The sequence below is a fragment of the Pithys albifrons genome, chromosome 9 (genome assembly GCF_047495875.1).
Source record: "Pithys albifrons albifrons isolate INPA30051 chromosome 9, PitAlb_v1, whole genome shotgun sequence".
Classification (NCBI taxonomy): domain Eukaryota; kingdom Metazoa; phylum Chordata; class Aves; order Passeriformes; family Thamnophilidae; genus Pithys; species Pithys albifrons.
Genome location: NC_092466.1, coordinates 14,224,968 through 14,239,763, shown reverse-complemented (window position 1 = coordinate 14,239,763; position 14,796 = coordinate 14,224,968). Strand labels below are relative to the sequence as shown.

The window sequence follows — 14,796 nt, the reverse complement described above, 5'->3', positions numbered from 1 at the left end:
GTTTCTCCCCTTCCCCTCTTAGGCTCCAGTTACTAGTTAAATGTTTTCCCATCAATTTTAATGTTTTCATCTAAATGATACAGAAGGACGTGCATCTTTGCTGCACTTTCATCTTGGCATTTCCTTTGGTTTTTAGTCTCTGATAAACATTTGTACTGTCTTGTTCCAAGAGTAAAGATTATCATGAAATCAGTGCTTTCCTGTAGCGCCAGGCAGGGACAGCATCCTGCTCTGTTTCAATCCCTGTTTCATTCTTGATTCAAACATTTAATGAGAAAAATATTTCTTGTAGTTGTTCTTTCTTATTCCATTTTGTGTGTGACTTCAGACTTGCCTCATATATGAATATTTCTGTGTTGCCTAATTCTTTTGTAGAAGTATTATATCAATTGCTGATGCTGCATACTAATATGAGATATTGATGCTTATATTAAAAAAAAATCTCATTCGACTTTATTATTTCTTTAACAATAATCTTACTTTTGCTATATAGTAATTATATGGAGGCAGATTCTGTCCTGACTCAGGTTTTGAGCAGTATTTCCCTGCCTGAAAGTTGGTCACATTGGACCACTGGTTGGTCCCATTGGCCCCACTGAAAAAAATCTAAAATTATACCATATGATTTGCACAAATCACACGCAGACTTGGAAGGCTCAAAGTACTGGTCAGGATTTCTCACAGATGCTGGGCCTCTGCAGGCATCTGCATGCCCAGTATGAGCTCTGAGTCTTCAGTGGTTGGGAATGACCAGAAACACTTTGGGTGCAGGTTAGGTCGAGGAGGCAGCTGATGGGTAAGCCTTAATGCTGGGAGGCAGTTGTTGCTTAGATAAGACAGCTTTACGTTATTCAGGGTAAGATAAACAGAGATAGGCTTGAGACAGAGTGGTGAAAGATTAGCAAAGGTCTGAGATGAAGCACACAAATATTTACCTGGGTTTTTAACTGTTTTGAGACAAAGAGGAAGGCAGGTCAAATTCAGAGCCTCATATCCATGACAGTGCTCTTTGCTGCAAATCTCTCTAACCTCCAGCAGCTGTGCACCCACCCTCCCTGAAGCCTGATATCTTTCTCCATAACAGCACTGCACTTAAGGAAAGACAACTATCAGCTCTGTTACTCTGGTGATAGTTTTGGAGGGATAGAGGAGATCTCAAAACAGCAGCGTCTCCTAATACTTCCTTCCTCCATCTTACTGACTACTTTGAGGGAAGTTTGAGAAAGGTCTTTTTCTACTTTTGCAGTGGCTTCTCTTCTCAAATCCATGTAGCAGATACAATGGGACTTGTTCAACACATTGACCATACTGAAAGGGCTGGCTTGTGCTGGAAAGCAGTATTTACTCATAACCTCTAACTAACTGGTACTTAAATCAGAACTGATGATTACCCTTACTGTGGCTAAAACTGATCAGTCAACATATTTTCCAGAACAGTGTGGTATAGATGAAGTAGAAGAGGAAGATCTTGTTATGTTTCAGCCTTTCTTAATACACTGTTTCAGCATGTCTTATGCATTTGAGCAAAATTGCTCAATCTCCTATTAAATACAAGAGTGTGATATGGAGACTCTCATCTCCAGCTGCAGCAGAGAAATGTAACTTAGGAGCTCAGCTTTTGCATGGATATATATCTATATCCATGTTCCCTATAGCTACCTGCAGGGGTAAAGGCTGAGACACAAAGGCACAAACCTCAGTACAAATGCAGCTGTTTCATAGGACTTACAAGCACCTGAGATGGACAATTCTGCACACAGATCTAGTCCTTCTGCTGTGCTCGTTTTTTTTGGATTGCTTGGGCCTGGTAGGGCCTGGTTCTGTCCTTCACTGTAAATCTTGTGTAATCAAAGGCAAGTCATTTAGCTATTGAGCTTCAGTTTCTGAATCTATAAAATGGGACTAATAACAATGTCATCTTCTTGAGGCACCACAAGGATAAATATGTTAACGATTACGAGGTGCTAGCTGATGGGAAGCAGGCTTGTGTGTAATCATATCCTGCACTGTACACACCAGACCATAAAATACCAAACTCGTGGTTCTTTGCAAGGGTCCTGTGAATAACTGGTGCTTTAGAAGCTCTTTAGGAACTTGACAGAAACACTCTGTTGGGGCATGGCAAATTGTTTCAAAACTATTTTCCATAGGGAGCACTGCAGAACCCCAGGCTGTCAAATTTGCACCCAGCTGACATTAGGATGCTAAAGTCTGACACAGACTCTAATGGCTTTGTGCAGAAGAGGAATGTGGTGTTTATTTATCATGGGTTTGCAACCACTAACTGCTTTCCTAGTAGCTTTCTTCCCTTTCTTTTATCCTAATCCTACCACCCACACACAACAATCTATCAGAGCTTAAAGCAGACAACCTGTTCTTCACTCGGTGTCACAAAATAGTATCAGAAACACTCAAACTTTCAAGTATTTATTTATATAAAACATAGAGGATCCAGATTCCATACAGATTTCCCAGTCTTTGTGTAGTTACAGTTTTCAGCACTTAGGCAAAAGCCTCACATTGTTTAGTGCAATAGGGCTTGATTCACTGTTTTGGCTCCAACAAAGCACATGCTTACATGTTAAGCATACATATTACCAGTTGTTCACTGTCCCAGACCTCTAAAAAAAAGTTCCTTTGAGAAAAAGCTGGTTTCTGTCAAAACCCTGTTGGCCAGCTGTAGTACTTTGATTCATTAGTGTTATTACTGTGAACTGTGTAGCCCTTTTTCTCCTAAGGATATGAATAAAAGCACTCTTAAAGCTTAAAACTGCATTGGACATCTGTTTCTCAAAACTGTTAGCTCAGTTCATAAGCAGTCATTAAATCAGTTCATATGTATTGCACAAAAGAACATGTAAATTAATCTTTGGAAACATGACTAATCATTTCGACTATAGGTAACCAAGTACTGTCAATTACCTCTTGGAAAAATAAGGCATATATGAATACAAATGTGCTTTTCAGTGGCACGTTATTTATTTCCTAGGACACATCAGCTTAGTATGTGCTGCTCAGACAGAAAGTCAGGGCTCCCAGTCTCCTGAGCTGTGCAGATTCACTCTTGTTGGATATGGAGAGCTGTTACCCATCAGGGGTGTTTAAATGTCAGACTAAACACTGCTGCTGTTAAGACTTCAGTGGGCTGGAAGCTCCAGATGTCAAAGTTCAGTGACACTTGTGGAGTCTTGCTTCATTCACTATTTAATTCCTTGATGTAATAATTTCTGAGGCCAAGTCTTTAGTTATCCCTGGTAATTAGCTCTGTGCTCTCCTCTGAGGTAGGTGAGCAGTATCTCCGCACTACAGATGAGGACAGAAGAGTTAATTTGCCACGGTTGCAGTGAGAACCAGGGTTGGGATAGGGGAATTCTTGACCTTTTCCACCCCTCAGGGGCCCCCTTGATCATGCAGCATTGCTGAAAGTGATGGTTTTTCTGCCTCTTGGCTGACTCAGACTGTTCTACAGTGAGCTGAGGCATGGAGTAGAAACCTAGAGCTAGCACACTGCACTACTGTACGTGTTGAAGATAAAATTCTCTGTAATTGTTGCATTTCATTGTGCCAGCATTCAGGTATTGCCCACGTGCATCCCCAGTGTCTGAAGGTGAGATCTGAGTGATAGAAAAAGGTCTCCCAAGGCTGTATTTGACAAGGCTTTTCCAGCATGTCTCTGCTGTTTATTGCTCTCCCTCTTCTTAAGAAGGATCAGGTGGTGTGGTTCAACATGCCTGATTCTGGTATTTCTGTCTGGGATTTCCCAGGTAACTGTGCTTGAGCTGGTCCCCTCATGCCCTGTGGTCATTTGTCCAGGGACCCACAGACTGCAAAGCCCATCTACATTCAATTTCCAGGCAGAAAGACAGGTTGAGTCTAGGAAAACCTGAACATATGGTAGCTGTGTGGCCATGTGCGAATTCCATCCAGCCCTGAACAGTCTCCAGCTGTGCAGGGTAATGAAGGCAGTTCCTGGCAAACAGAGTAGGGAACAACCCTCCGGCAGGTGGGGCTGGCAGGACTGTCCTGGCAGTGACCTGCTGGAGCACTGCACCCTAAGCATCTCAGGTGCTTGTCCTTCCCTTGTGGGAAGAGGGAGTTGTGTCACTCCAGGATTTCTCCTGGGATAACCCCAGACTGTCACACAGTGTGCCTGGTTTGAACCACATGAGTAATAGTGGTGCCACTTCCAGGGCTGGAGTCAACTGCCCTTGTCGATCCTCTGACACAGTAAACAGGGTGTGCAGATTTCTCCTGTCAGGGAGTTGCGTTGGGTTAATACACATTAACAAACTCCATCTCAGCAAAATTTCTGAGGAAGCTCTGACTGTAATACCAAGATGTAGGATTTGCTTCCAGGCGAGTCTGCACTTTGTTTCTCCCAGTTGCACTGGGTTTTGAATCTGCTTCATTTGGGTGGAGGGGAGCTGTTGTCTGTGCAGCTCATTTCCTGTTCTAAGTTCTTGGAGGCAAACTTTACTTAAAGGGGAGCATTTCAGCATTCTCTGAAACTGTCTGGTTCTGGCTAGGCTTTCTGATTCTGCAACCACTAAGCAGTAAGTTTCCAATCCAGTCCTGCTTATTTAGGCATGCTGTCTCATTGCAACGCCATTCAGTGGTGTCCTGCTTGAGTCAGGAATGTTGAATGGGGGGAGGCAATATAGTTTAGGGAGTGTCTCAGCATGAGGCTGAGTGCTGGGTGACAAGCTTGCAAACTAGAAAAGTAAATGTCTGGAAAACCAGTGTCAGAAGTGCAGAGCAAGTCACCATGCTAATAATTTGCACTCCTGCATAGTTTTCCCCATCTAAGAATCAAAAAGTGCTTTGCAAACATTGACTTAATCCTTGCAACACCCCTGTGTGGAAAAATGTCACAGTTTTACATACGGGCAACCTGAAGCACAGCAGAGTTATTTGACTTTGCTCATGAATCTGCAGGGTGCTAGTGGCACAGGTTGAGTCTCTCAAACCCAGTTCAGCTGCAGGTCTTGAACAGTCTGGCCCCTGCAAGCTCTGACAGTAGTTATTATGCAGCTTTCCAAAGGGATATGTGAGTGGCAAGAGGATTGTTGCTACTGGCATTGTCCTTGCAGCCCTTCCATGCCAGGAAATGCACACAGAACACCGTCCTGTTTAACCAGGCTGAGGAACACCCAGGTCTGAGCACTCGAGCTTGCCCTGTCTCAGCGTGGCCACGGCAGGAGCTCTGTACCTGAGTCCTCCCCAGTTCTGCACTTGCCAGTGTGCATTCATGACGTGCTGTATCGCCTGTGCCAAGATGCTTGGGGCTCTTTCCCACAAATGCTGGTTTGCCCTTCAGGGAAAACTGTGGGAAAGACACTGGAAGATTGTTGGCACTTAAGTGATCTTTGACCATATCTTCATGAGACAGTGAGGAGTTTTGAAACAGCCACCGATGGAAAGAGGAGAAGGGCAGGGAAGAAAGGAAAAGTGGTCTGACCTTTCTCTCCCAGCTGTGTGAGCTTCCACTGATGGTTTGCACTTGCTAACTCATAGTGCTGGGTTTTGTATGGAGGAAGCAAGGAGCAATGACAGAAACTAACTTTGGTGATGCAGTGGGCACCCACTCCTACACAGAGGCCCTGCTGTGGCCAACTTCCAACAGCATGTTCCTTATGATTTTGGTACCTGGGAGAGTAGCTTGGAAATGCAGCAAAGTTATGCTCCATATCAGTGACAGGGCTTGGAGGGGAACTGAGACCTCTTTCCTTGACAGACTCATGAGAACAAGCGCTCTGATCATAAAGCGAAATGCAAGTGCAAGAAGAAATAAGCCTTTCTTAATCCGATCAGCCTGGTTATTCTTGAATCCCATAAAATAGCTGCCAGTGGTTGCTTGAGAAGGGGTTGCTATAAACATGACTTAGAAGAAGGGGACATCCAATATTTGTGCAATCCAGTGATTGCATTGGCGATTTTCCAGGATCCCCACGGGCTGCTGCTAATTGGCATAAAATGAAGCAGGTTGCTGCTACACTCATCTTTAATACAAAGAGAAGGCCCCCAGGAGGCTACAGGTTCCAGCGTGTGGCTTCTCACATCAAGAAGGAGCACAGCACACTGGGAGACATGGAGTCTCCTCAGGCCCTTTCCCCTTGTTAGCAGAGGTCTGAGGAAGCTGCAGGCCACATTGGACACCTTTAGAATGGTTTGACCACCCTCTCTTTCTCAAAAAAAAAAAAATCAAATATGGCTTTGGTAAAGTTCGTCTTAATCAGCATTCATGAGATTTAACAAAAAACAACAAACATAATTTCCTCCCTCTCTCCTCCACCCAGAAGCAGACTACTGGTAGAAACCGAAGCTGGAAAAAATAGTTGAAAGTCAGCTAAAGTCACCTTGGTAACTGAGGCAATACACTTGCCCAGAACAGGAGACATCAAACCCAACTACAAACAGCTTTAAAGAAACAAAAAGAATGTAATCATCTAAAGAATTAATCTGACAACTGCCCACGTTTACACCTCCCACAAGCTCCCAATCAGAAGGAAATGTGCTTTAATCTCCTCCAGCTCCCCTCCAGTTTCACAAAACACGAGATGTGCAGTCCTTAAACTGGGGCATTTCCGGCATGCTGCTTCCATTTAAATCTGCTGCCTTTCCTAATGCAGCAGCCCTGGGTTTTGCAGTCTTGTTTTTTCTGGACACTGAGAAACATGAATTTTTCTGTGTGGGTTGGATGAAGTATTAAATCTGGAATAGACAAAGTTTGCAGCATTTTACGTGATAGTCAGCTAGATCTTAGTCATAACAACTAAAACTCCTCTGACTTTGGCTGTTGATTTATTTGGTGATGGGGTGGAGGAAGCAATGACTTACGGGTAACTGACAGTCGTAAAAACAGGGATGTTAGTGTTAAAAAGCAAACTTTTTCTGTGTTTTTTTTTCTAAGTCTGAAAACTACAAGCTGTGGATGGCAATGTGTGTTACAACATGAATGTTTTATTAGTAACAACCTAGAGGTCCTGCCGACCCTTCATCTGGGCTGTCACCCTTTGGAAGGGTGATACAGCACAAGGATTTCCAATCCCAAAGAGGGAATTTTAATTGTTCTTGCTGAGTCCCCATACCATGCAACATGTTTCCAAGTCTGAAAGCGATGGCAGTCTGGCTGCTCGATGTGTTAAGTGCAGTGCACAACAGATAACTCTTGTTTAGAAAGCTTAAACAGAAGGTTATTTGGTTTCTACTATTGAAATTTTGCCCTGAACTTCAACGTCTGAAATTGTGTGAGCTCCACTGGAGTGAAATAAGAAACGAAGACTGTCTAATTTGGAAAATATTTGTGGAAAGGATTAATACTTTCATGTCATTCAAAGTATTAACTACCATTTTGCTTCCCCTTTTTGACAGAAGGGCTGGTTACTTATTAATGTGAAGTCATAATTATTGACAGCCTTAAAGTCATGACAGTTCCGTTTGATAGTTATACATTAGTCAACATCTTCTCTTGAGCATGTAATGACAAACAGCTTTTGCTGTTTTTAATAAGACTTAGAAAGCTTTGCCCCTTGCCTCCAGAATATTGTCGTCATTCCTACTGCGTTAACAACTGGAGACTGTTTCCTCTCCGGACTGCAGCCCCTTTGTAGCAGCTGCACTGGCCGAGCATGGTGGAAACCTAAAATCCACCTCCGCTCGAGAAGGGTTTGGAGCCCAGGGGTATGGGGAGCTGTCCTGCAGCTGTCTGTCCTGCAGAAGCACGAACTTACAGCATCCACTGCCCGGGAGCTGTGTTATGGGACGCACCCGGCACGCTAAGGCAGTCCAGGTGAGCAGGGCACAGTCCTTGTCTGTAGCAATAACACTGCTGTAAAACTCCTCATCCGCTCCAGGGTGCCTCAACTCTGGAACTGCGTTTAGGAGTGCAAACTTAGGCTTGCTTGAAAATCATGCGTTGCTAATGGCTGACCCTTTTGGTCGGGGCTGATAAATGAATGATTGGAAGCTGTAGACCACAGGCTGACTTTCCCACAGCTCACTGTGTATATAAGATCTGATAAGGAAGTTGAGACAAAGCTTAGCTTAAGGTCAACTGATCATTAATCAACTGTAACTGCACTTCTCAGGTAATCAGCCTGCAAAATGCTGGCCCACTCCACTCTTTGAAGACCCCACCTACAAAGAGCTGTAAAATGTTTGCTGAAGTAGATTAAACACAACTTTAAGTGCCACCTATGGACTACAAAGCATGTTGTGTCTTTGCTTCAGGGTTAACCCACTAAACTGACACTCTGCTGACTGTCATTCCATCAGCCCACCCTCTGCATAAGCTCTATCCTGACCTACTGGGTCCCTGCTGGATGCATTATTGCTCTTGTGTGTTGCTAAAGCAGAACACAGGACGTTTTAGTTTTTATCTTGCAGGGAGCTGAGCTCTGGTATCTTTCTCCTGCATGTCTCTGACCTGGCAATGCAGAGTATTTGCAGCCTTGCACGGTGAGATATTAGAGTTTAGCTTGTTTCAGAGTGGGCGGCTCAGCTGCCTGGTGAAGGGCTCACCTGGGACTAGGTGACCCGGCGGAAGCAATAGGCTGATCTGCACTTGAATTCACACTGAACTGCACTGCTATGTGTGTGGTTGATGGGAGTAATGTTGGGACAACACTCAAAGGTAAAATCAAGTAAAGGTATCATCTAGGTCAGCTCGTGAGGGTCAAGCTGTTTCTTTACAATCGTTTCCAGATGTACATTAAAGATGATTCAGCTTCAATGGAGGAAGGATCCAGACTTGTTTTAACAGTGTTCCCAAATGGAGAGCCATAGCTTGATAGCCTTGTTTGGCCTTTGGTCTGTTTGGCACAATGGAGACACATTGCAATGTGGCATCTCAGTAGTTCCCTCCTGCTTTCCCTGTCCCTCTCCTCTGGTGATTCTGTACTATAGAAACTATCTTAAGAAAGTCTTACCTCTATTAAGTTCAAATGGAATGCCAGGTAACAAAATCTAAATCAGATATCAGACACTTCACATAAGTCCGTGTCATCCACAAAAATTGTAACCCACCCTGTTCTTCAGTCTTTGTTCTGGACTGTCAAGCAAGATATCACACTGATGCTCTTTGAACATATAAAGTGTTTATGGTCAAGTTTTTTGAGATAGACTGTTTTATTATCTAGAGGATTTAGTCTGGCAAAATTGCTAATCATATAACAACATAACCTTTAGTACTAGCTTCATAATATGCTGGCCTCGCAGAAATGAATGAATAAGAAAGGAAAGCTGCCATTGTCTTAAAGCAGCCCCACTTACAAGGGAAAACAATCTGTGGGTCTCCTACTTGTCACATGTAGAGTCTATCTTGGCTGTTGCACTTCATACTGGTGGAAGCAGAGGATTCTCAAAACCTTTTGGCTGAACTGTGTAAAAAAATGATTTGAACACAGTTGTAGGGATGCCACAGGCTTCAAAGATACCTCAGCAAGGGCACAAAGGGCTGGACAATTCTTTCCTGTAGGTCACTGCTTGAAAAATCTTGAAGATAAAGCAAAAGCAGGGGAGAGGGAACAGCCGGCAATTCTTCCAAACCATTTTATAGTGTTTGGGGGTTTATAGAGTATAGTCTTGCTCCAGTTCTTTCCAGAAATGTTATTTCTTTTGTACTGGAAAGGGATGCAACATGTGTATGCATCAATTCAGATCCTGGGTTGTCAAATCAAAAAGAAGAGCTGCATGCTGGGACTAGTAGTCTGAGAGAAGCTATCTCTGTAGGGATAATGAAATCAGATGTGTCTTTGTAACACTTTGTTTCCGTGTCCAGCAAGCAGTATTCCCAGCTGCTCAGAAACACAGCAGAAATAGCACACAGCACCAGCATCCTGAATGTATGTGCGTTTTGTCTCTTCTCTTAGAAGCCGTAAGGACAGTTTGGAAAGTGAGAGCTCGGCAGCCATCATTCCTCACGAGCTAATCCGCACGAGACAGCTGGAGAGCGTACACCTGAAATTTAACCAGGAGTCTGGAGCGCTCATTCCCCTCTGTCTAAGGTGAGTGAAGCCATCCTCCTCCTCAGCTTGTGCTAACATGCTGCTTTTGCCTTGTGGCGTTGTTTCACCATACAGACACGCATGCAGTGGGTCTGTAAAGGCCAGAACTGAGATATTTTGCCAAAACACATTGGAAACAGATGATTCTTTGCATGTGTGTTCATCATGGTAAGACTGTTTCTCGTTCTTTTTATGTCCTCCAGTGTATTTTGAGTGCTGAAGCAAGACAGGGTTAGTATAAGGGGGTTTTTTATTAGTCTAATGCTAGCAACTCTGTGATAAAGATGGGTTCTCTTAATATACTCTGTCAAAAAATCCCTTAAATTGTTAATTCTGATTTATGGACTCAAATAAGTGATTGTGCAAAGCCTGTTTGCAGTCAGTTTATCCATACAGTGGGTTTTGTAGACAAATGGTGTCATTTATATTAGTGAAGGAGAAAAACACTGCATGCATACTCTACACATTGTCTTTCAAAGATTCAGTCTGCACATATCACTGCCTTCTAGTTTTCCCACAGTTTCCATCAGCACTGTTTTTAAAAATACCTGTGAAAATATTGTAGTCCATAACGTGAACTGTGAGGTAGAGACAAATTATTGTAGATGATTGAGTTACTTCAGCTTAATGAGTTACACATTGGTAGTATCAGAGTTATCAGCAGCAGGTGCACACTTGCTTGTGCCTGTTGAGAAACCAATGGGATAGTTAGCACAAACATATTTTATTTTACATCACAAATGTTTAAACAGTCTATCCTGATCAGTTACTGCAGCTCAGCTGACCAGCACTAACTCATCAAGCAACTGTGAGTCTGTTAGGCATTAAATATATTACCTGAAATTTTCCCTCTTGCATGTTAGAGGCTATGCATGCATGTTACACATGCTCTCAGCCTAAATACCAGAGCCACGATTTTCCCTTGCATTGAAAGAAAAAAAGAGAAGTGATACCATAGATGGTCCTGTATGAGTATCTTCTAGGCATTTGCTTAAGTAATTCAGGTGACATTTGTCACGCACTGGGTTAATTGATTGCCAGGTATTGTCATGGTAGGTAAGTTTGCCTCCAGCGATGAGCCTTCTTAGAAATGCACCTCCCATTTCCACATGATGTGGAGTCTGGATTCTTTTCTGCAGTTTTCATTTTACTAGAAGACTGGCAGTCCCGTGCCCTTACATACATCAGCACCTCGCCATGAGAATAGGCATGCAGTGGGATTTAGATGTATTCTAGTTCTGTAACAAGGCCCTGAGATTAAGGAGGGAGATGAGAGATAACTCCTTGCCTCAGAAGGAGGCTTGTGATCTGCTTTTTGGAGCAAATAATTCATATATTCCTGAAAAATTAACAGTTACTGCCTTCAAAATAGTTTCCCATGCTGATGGCAGAAACTATAGTGATGTATCTTCATCATTGTGTTGAATGCTGTGCACACCCTTTCAATTCATGCACATATGTTTAATTCCTCAGGGGAAGGCTCTTACATGGACGGCACTTTACATATAAAAGTATTACAGGAGATACAGCAATCACGTTTGTATCAACAGGAGTAGAAGGAGCCTTTGCTACAGAGGAGCACCCCTATGCAGCCCATGGACCTTGGTTACAAGTGAGAAAGCCTCCTTCCTGTTTTTCCCCCTTCCTTCTTTACTGTGTCCTAAAAGTGATCCTGCTAAGAGGTTATGTGGTTTGAAACTGTAACAAATATGTATTTTCTGCTGCAACATCTCCCGTAGGTCTTTCATAATATTTTCAGTAATTATGCACTCAAAAAATAATGGTGAAATGTTACTACTTACATTAATAGGACTCAAATTGATAAGCAGTGTCTGGAAAGTTCAAAAGTCATCTGTGAATACAGTAGTGTCCATTTCCTGGAGTCGGCAAACATTTTACGGGCTGTATTTACTCTTGATTTCTTCCAGAAAGGAATTTGGGGAGGCAGAGTGGAATGGCCTAAACAAGAATGGAGCCAGGGCGGAAGAGCTGGAAAGCTGTGGGACTGTGATCCTACAGAGCCAAGATCTCAGTTTGACATCATCCCTAATGGGAGAGCAGCACAGAGAGCAATGCTTCTTTCAGTTTTAGCTCTTTCCTGTTGATTCTTTAACAAAAGCTCAGGATGGCTTGAAGCACCACACATTTTCTGCATCCAGATGTTTTCAGTATCTCAGATTTTTCTTGGAAAATTCCCATCTGCTTGGTGTTGAGGGTCAGCCCCGTGGAGCAGTGATGCACTAATGATATAACAGCATAGCACTATTCTGCCCTTGAATTTCTTCATGGTTATAAACATACTGCAAAAATAAAAAAGCTTGGGGGGATGTGTTAATGGAGAAAAGCCCATCTCTGAGGAATTGTATGTGCAGTACGTCTCTGCCTTCACTGTTACTGTGGCGTTCCTTCTCCCCATCTGTTTTGAAGGCAGGGCTTTGTTTTAGCATTGCAGTGGTGCAGTTTGCCTTCCAGTGACTTGTTTTCAAGGCTTTCCATAGACCATGTTCACGTCTGGAGGACTTCATACCTTGAAAGCTGTATGACTTGTAAGGGAGCTGATCTTGGCCAGAAGCATCTCATGTGTAGGGATTTTCAAAGAGCCTGTGTGCTTTGATTGTACTGACTGGAAAGTGCAATGCTCCTATAATGATTAACAGCAAAGGGTCGGGTTTAAGGGTGGGTCATTTGCTGTTGGTTCCTGTGCTTGCCAACACATGATACACAGGATCTTGTGACTGTGTTAACTCCAAACATGAGTGTTTGTTTGCATTTACATCACAGCTTGAAATGTATTGATGTGTAGAGTAGTCAGGTAACCTGTAAACAGTGGAGAATGGCAATAATTATGTTACCATTCAGACATGTTAACCCTTATGAACCTGGTTGTTTTCATGCCTGCTATTTTGGAGCTGAAAAATGTTTGAGATTTTTGGTGTAGGTGGGATGGAAAAGTGGAGAATTGCTGGCTCAGATGGTAGGGAGAAGCAAGTTTCCTCTCCTGTCTCCTGCACAAAGTCAGTGTATTGGATCTTCTCATCTGGCATGACAAGCCCTGCTGCTGGCCCCTGCCCCATCCTGTGTTACTGTGTTGAGTACGAAGGAGGACAGGCTGGATGGGGGAGGAGGGGAGGCCAAAAGCAGCCTGGGACAACAGGAGTAGCACCCAGTTGTGAGACACATGTGGGAGTGTCTGAGGTTCTTGGCTTGGAACGTAATGAGAGGCTTGATCCTTGCTCACCAGTCCCTTCTGGTGCTGGGAAGAGGGAGGTTCATGTGGCTTTGCATCAGAAGTAGAAATTGTGGTGCATGAAATTTCCAAGGAAGTGAACTGTGTTTGGTTTAGTCCATTGCAGCCTGGGCTGGCTGAGTTGGCATGCCCTGCTAAGCTTTCACAGCAAGACCAGAGAGGATTTTTCTCCTCCCTCGCTTGGGACCCCAGGCAAGTGAGGAGCTCCAAGAGCTGGTGGCTGAAGGCAGATAACTGCAATGCAGGGGCTTGTTGCAAAGGCAGGTAAATGGAGAAACTGTGGAGAAGAGGAGACATGGCAGGCTTTTCCTCCTGCGGACTTTTCCCCTATCTTTGAGGAGAAATAAAAGCCTGAAAAATCCTGGCCTCAACTGTGCAGCAGCCAGAGGGTGGTTTCTCTTGAGCCTGAGCTTTGGTGGAGTGAAAGCCCAAACCTGCAGACTAAACACAGTACCTCCTGTTTACATCTCGTGGGCTGGAGTGGAGCGTGTCCAAGGTGGGACAGGCCGGAGAGCTGCTGCACAGTCTGTCAGCCCCTGCTGCCTGGGCTGAGCAATGAGCTGAGAGTCGCTGGGCTCCAGTGGAAGGTTGGCAGATGACAGGAGTTTGGCTGGTCCCAGCACCATTCCTACCAGACAGGTGTCCATATCACCACCGCAGCTGGTGCTCAGCAGGAACCATTTTAGCAGTCTCAGCACAAAAAGCAAGGAGTCATTAGACCATAGAGATTGTATGGCCCATTTCTATCAACAGTCCTTCCAGATCACGTTTAAGGCATGTTAGCAGGGGAAGCCTGTCTTGCTGCTGCCCATGCTCTGGGGATGATTAGATTATTTCATTCTCCAGAGCTGTCAAATTGGCACCTTTCCCAAGTACTTGGAATTTTTTTTCATTTAAGTAACATATAATTAGTTCTAAGAAGCTAAATTCTATTAAAGGTCTAAGCATGTCAGGCTGGTTTATTTCTGAACTTCTTCCACTGTGCCATGTATTGTTGAATAGGGAAATTGCTTTAACTCGGAAATGTACAAACATATTCAAGAAGTCCTCCTTGTTAACACTAGGCTCCTGTTTATATGCTGGTTACTGTGGCAAAGTCTCTGATGTGTAACACTTGCATTAACATTACACATGATCAAAGGCTTCCGCCGTTCTTTCTTCCACTCCGCCTTCCCCCGGTGGTGTGACAGCAGAGCCCCCACACTGCCTCCTAAGCACCTCTCCTCTCTTTTCCAAGGGTAGGTGTTCCAGATGTGCAGGGAAAGGCTGTGCAGGAGATGTCTGGCCCCAGGTTGGAGGGTTAAGGATGCTGCTCGTGCAGATGGGCGCCGACATAAACTGCCCCACACTGACATTCAAATTTGTGGTGAAGCATCCAAGGTTCTTGGTCCAACATCTGAGCATGCAGTTCGTCATGGATCGACCTTGTTTGTCTCCAAAACATTCCCAAAGCAAGATGAGGTTGTGCGTGTGTTCTCCCTCCCTTATTTTTGTTCCGACAGACGATAGAGACGCTGTGTTGAAATATGTTACTGATCAAGCCCG

The 14,796-nt window shown here is 43.9% G+C and overlaps 1 protein-coding gene across 4 annotated transcripts in view; it reads left to right on the top strand.

Moving 5' to 3' along the window:
* Positions 1 to 14,796, top strand: part of SUFU (SUFU negative regulator of hedgehog signaling) — a 94,848-nt gene that overhangs the window by 60,087 nt on the left and 19,965 nt on the right. For 2 of the 4 annotated variants that reach the window (XM_071563216.1, XM_071563215.1), the window contains exons 9-10: positions 9,870 to 10,004; positions 11,478 to 11,616. In XM_071563216.1, the coding sequence (XP_071419317.1) occupies positions 9,870 to 10,004; positions 11,478 to 11,616 (274 nt within the window). Of the gene's footprint in view, positions 1 to 9,869; positions 10,005 to 11,477; positions 11,617 to 11,932; positions 12,637 to 14,796 lie in introns of those variants that run through there. The other 2 variants (XM_071563213.1, XM_071563214.1) reach the window with 2 other exon arrangements.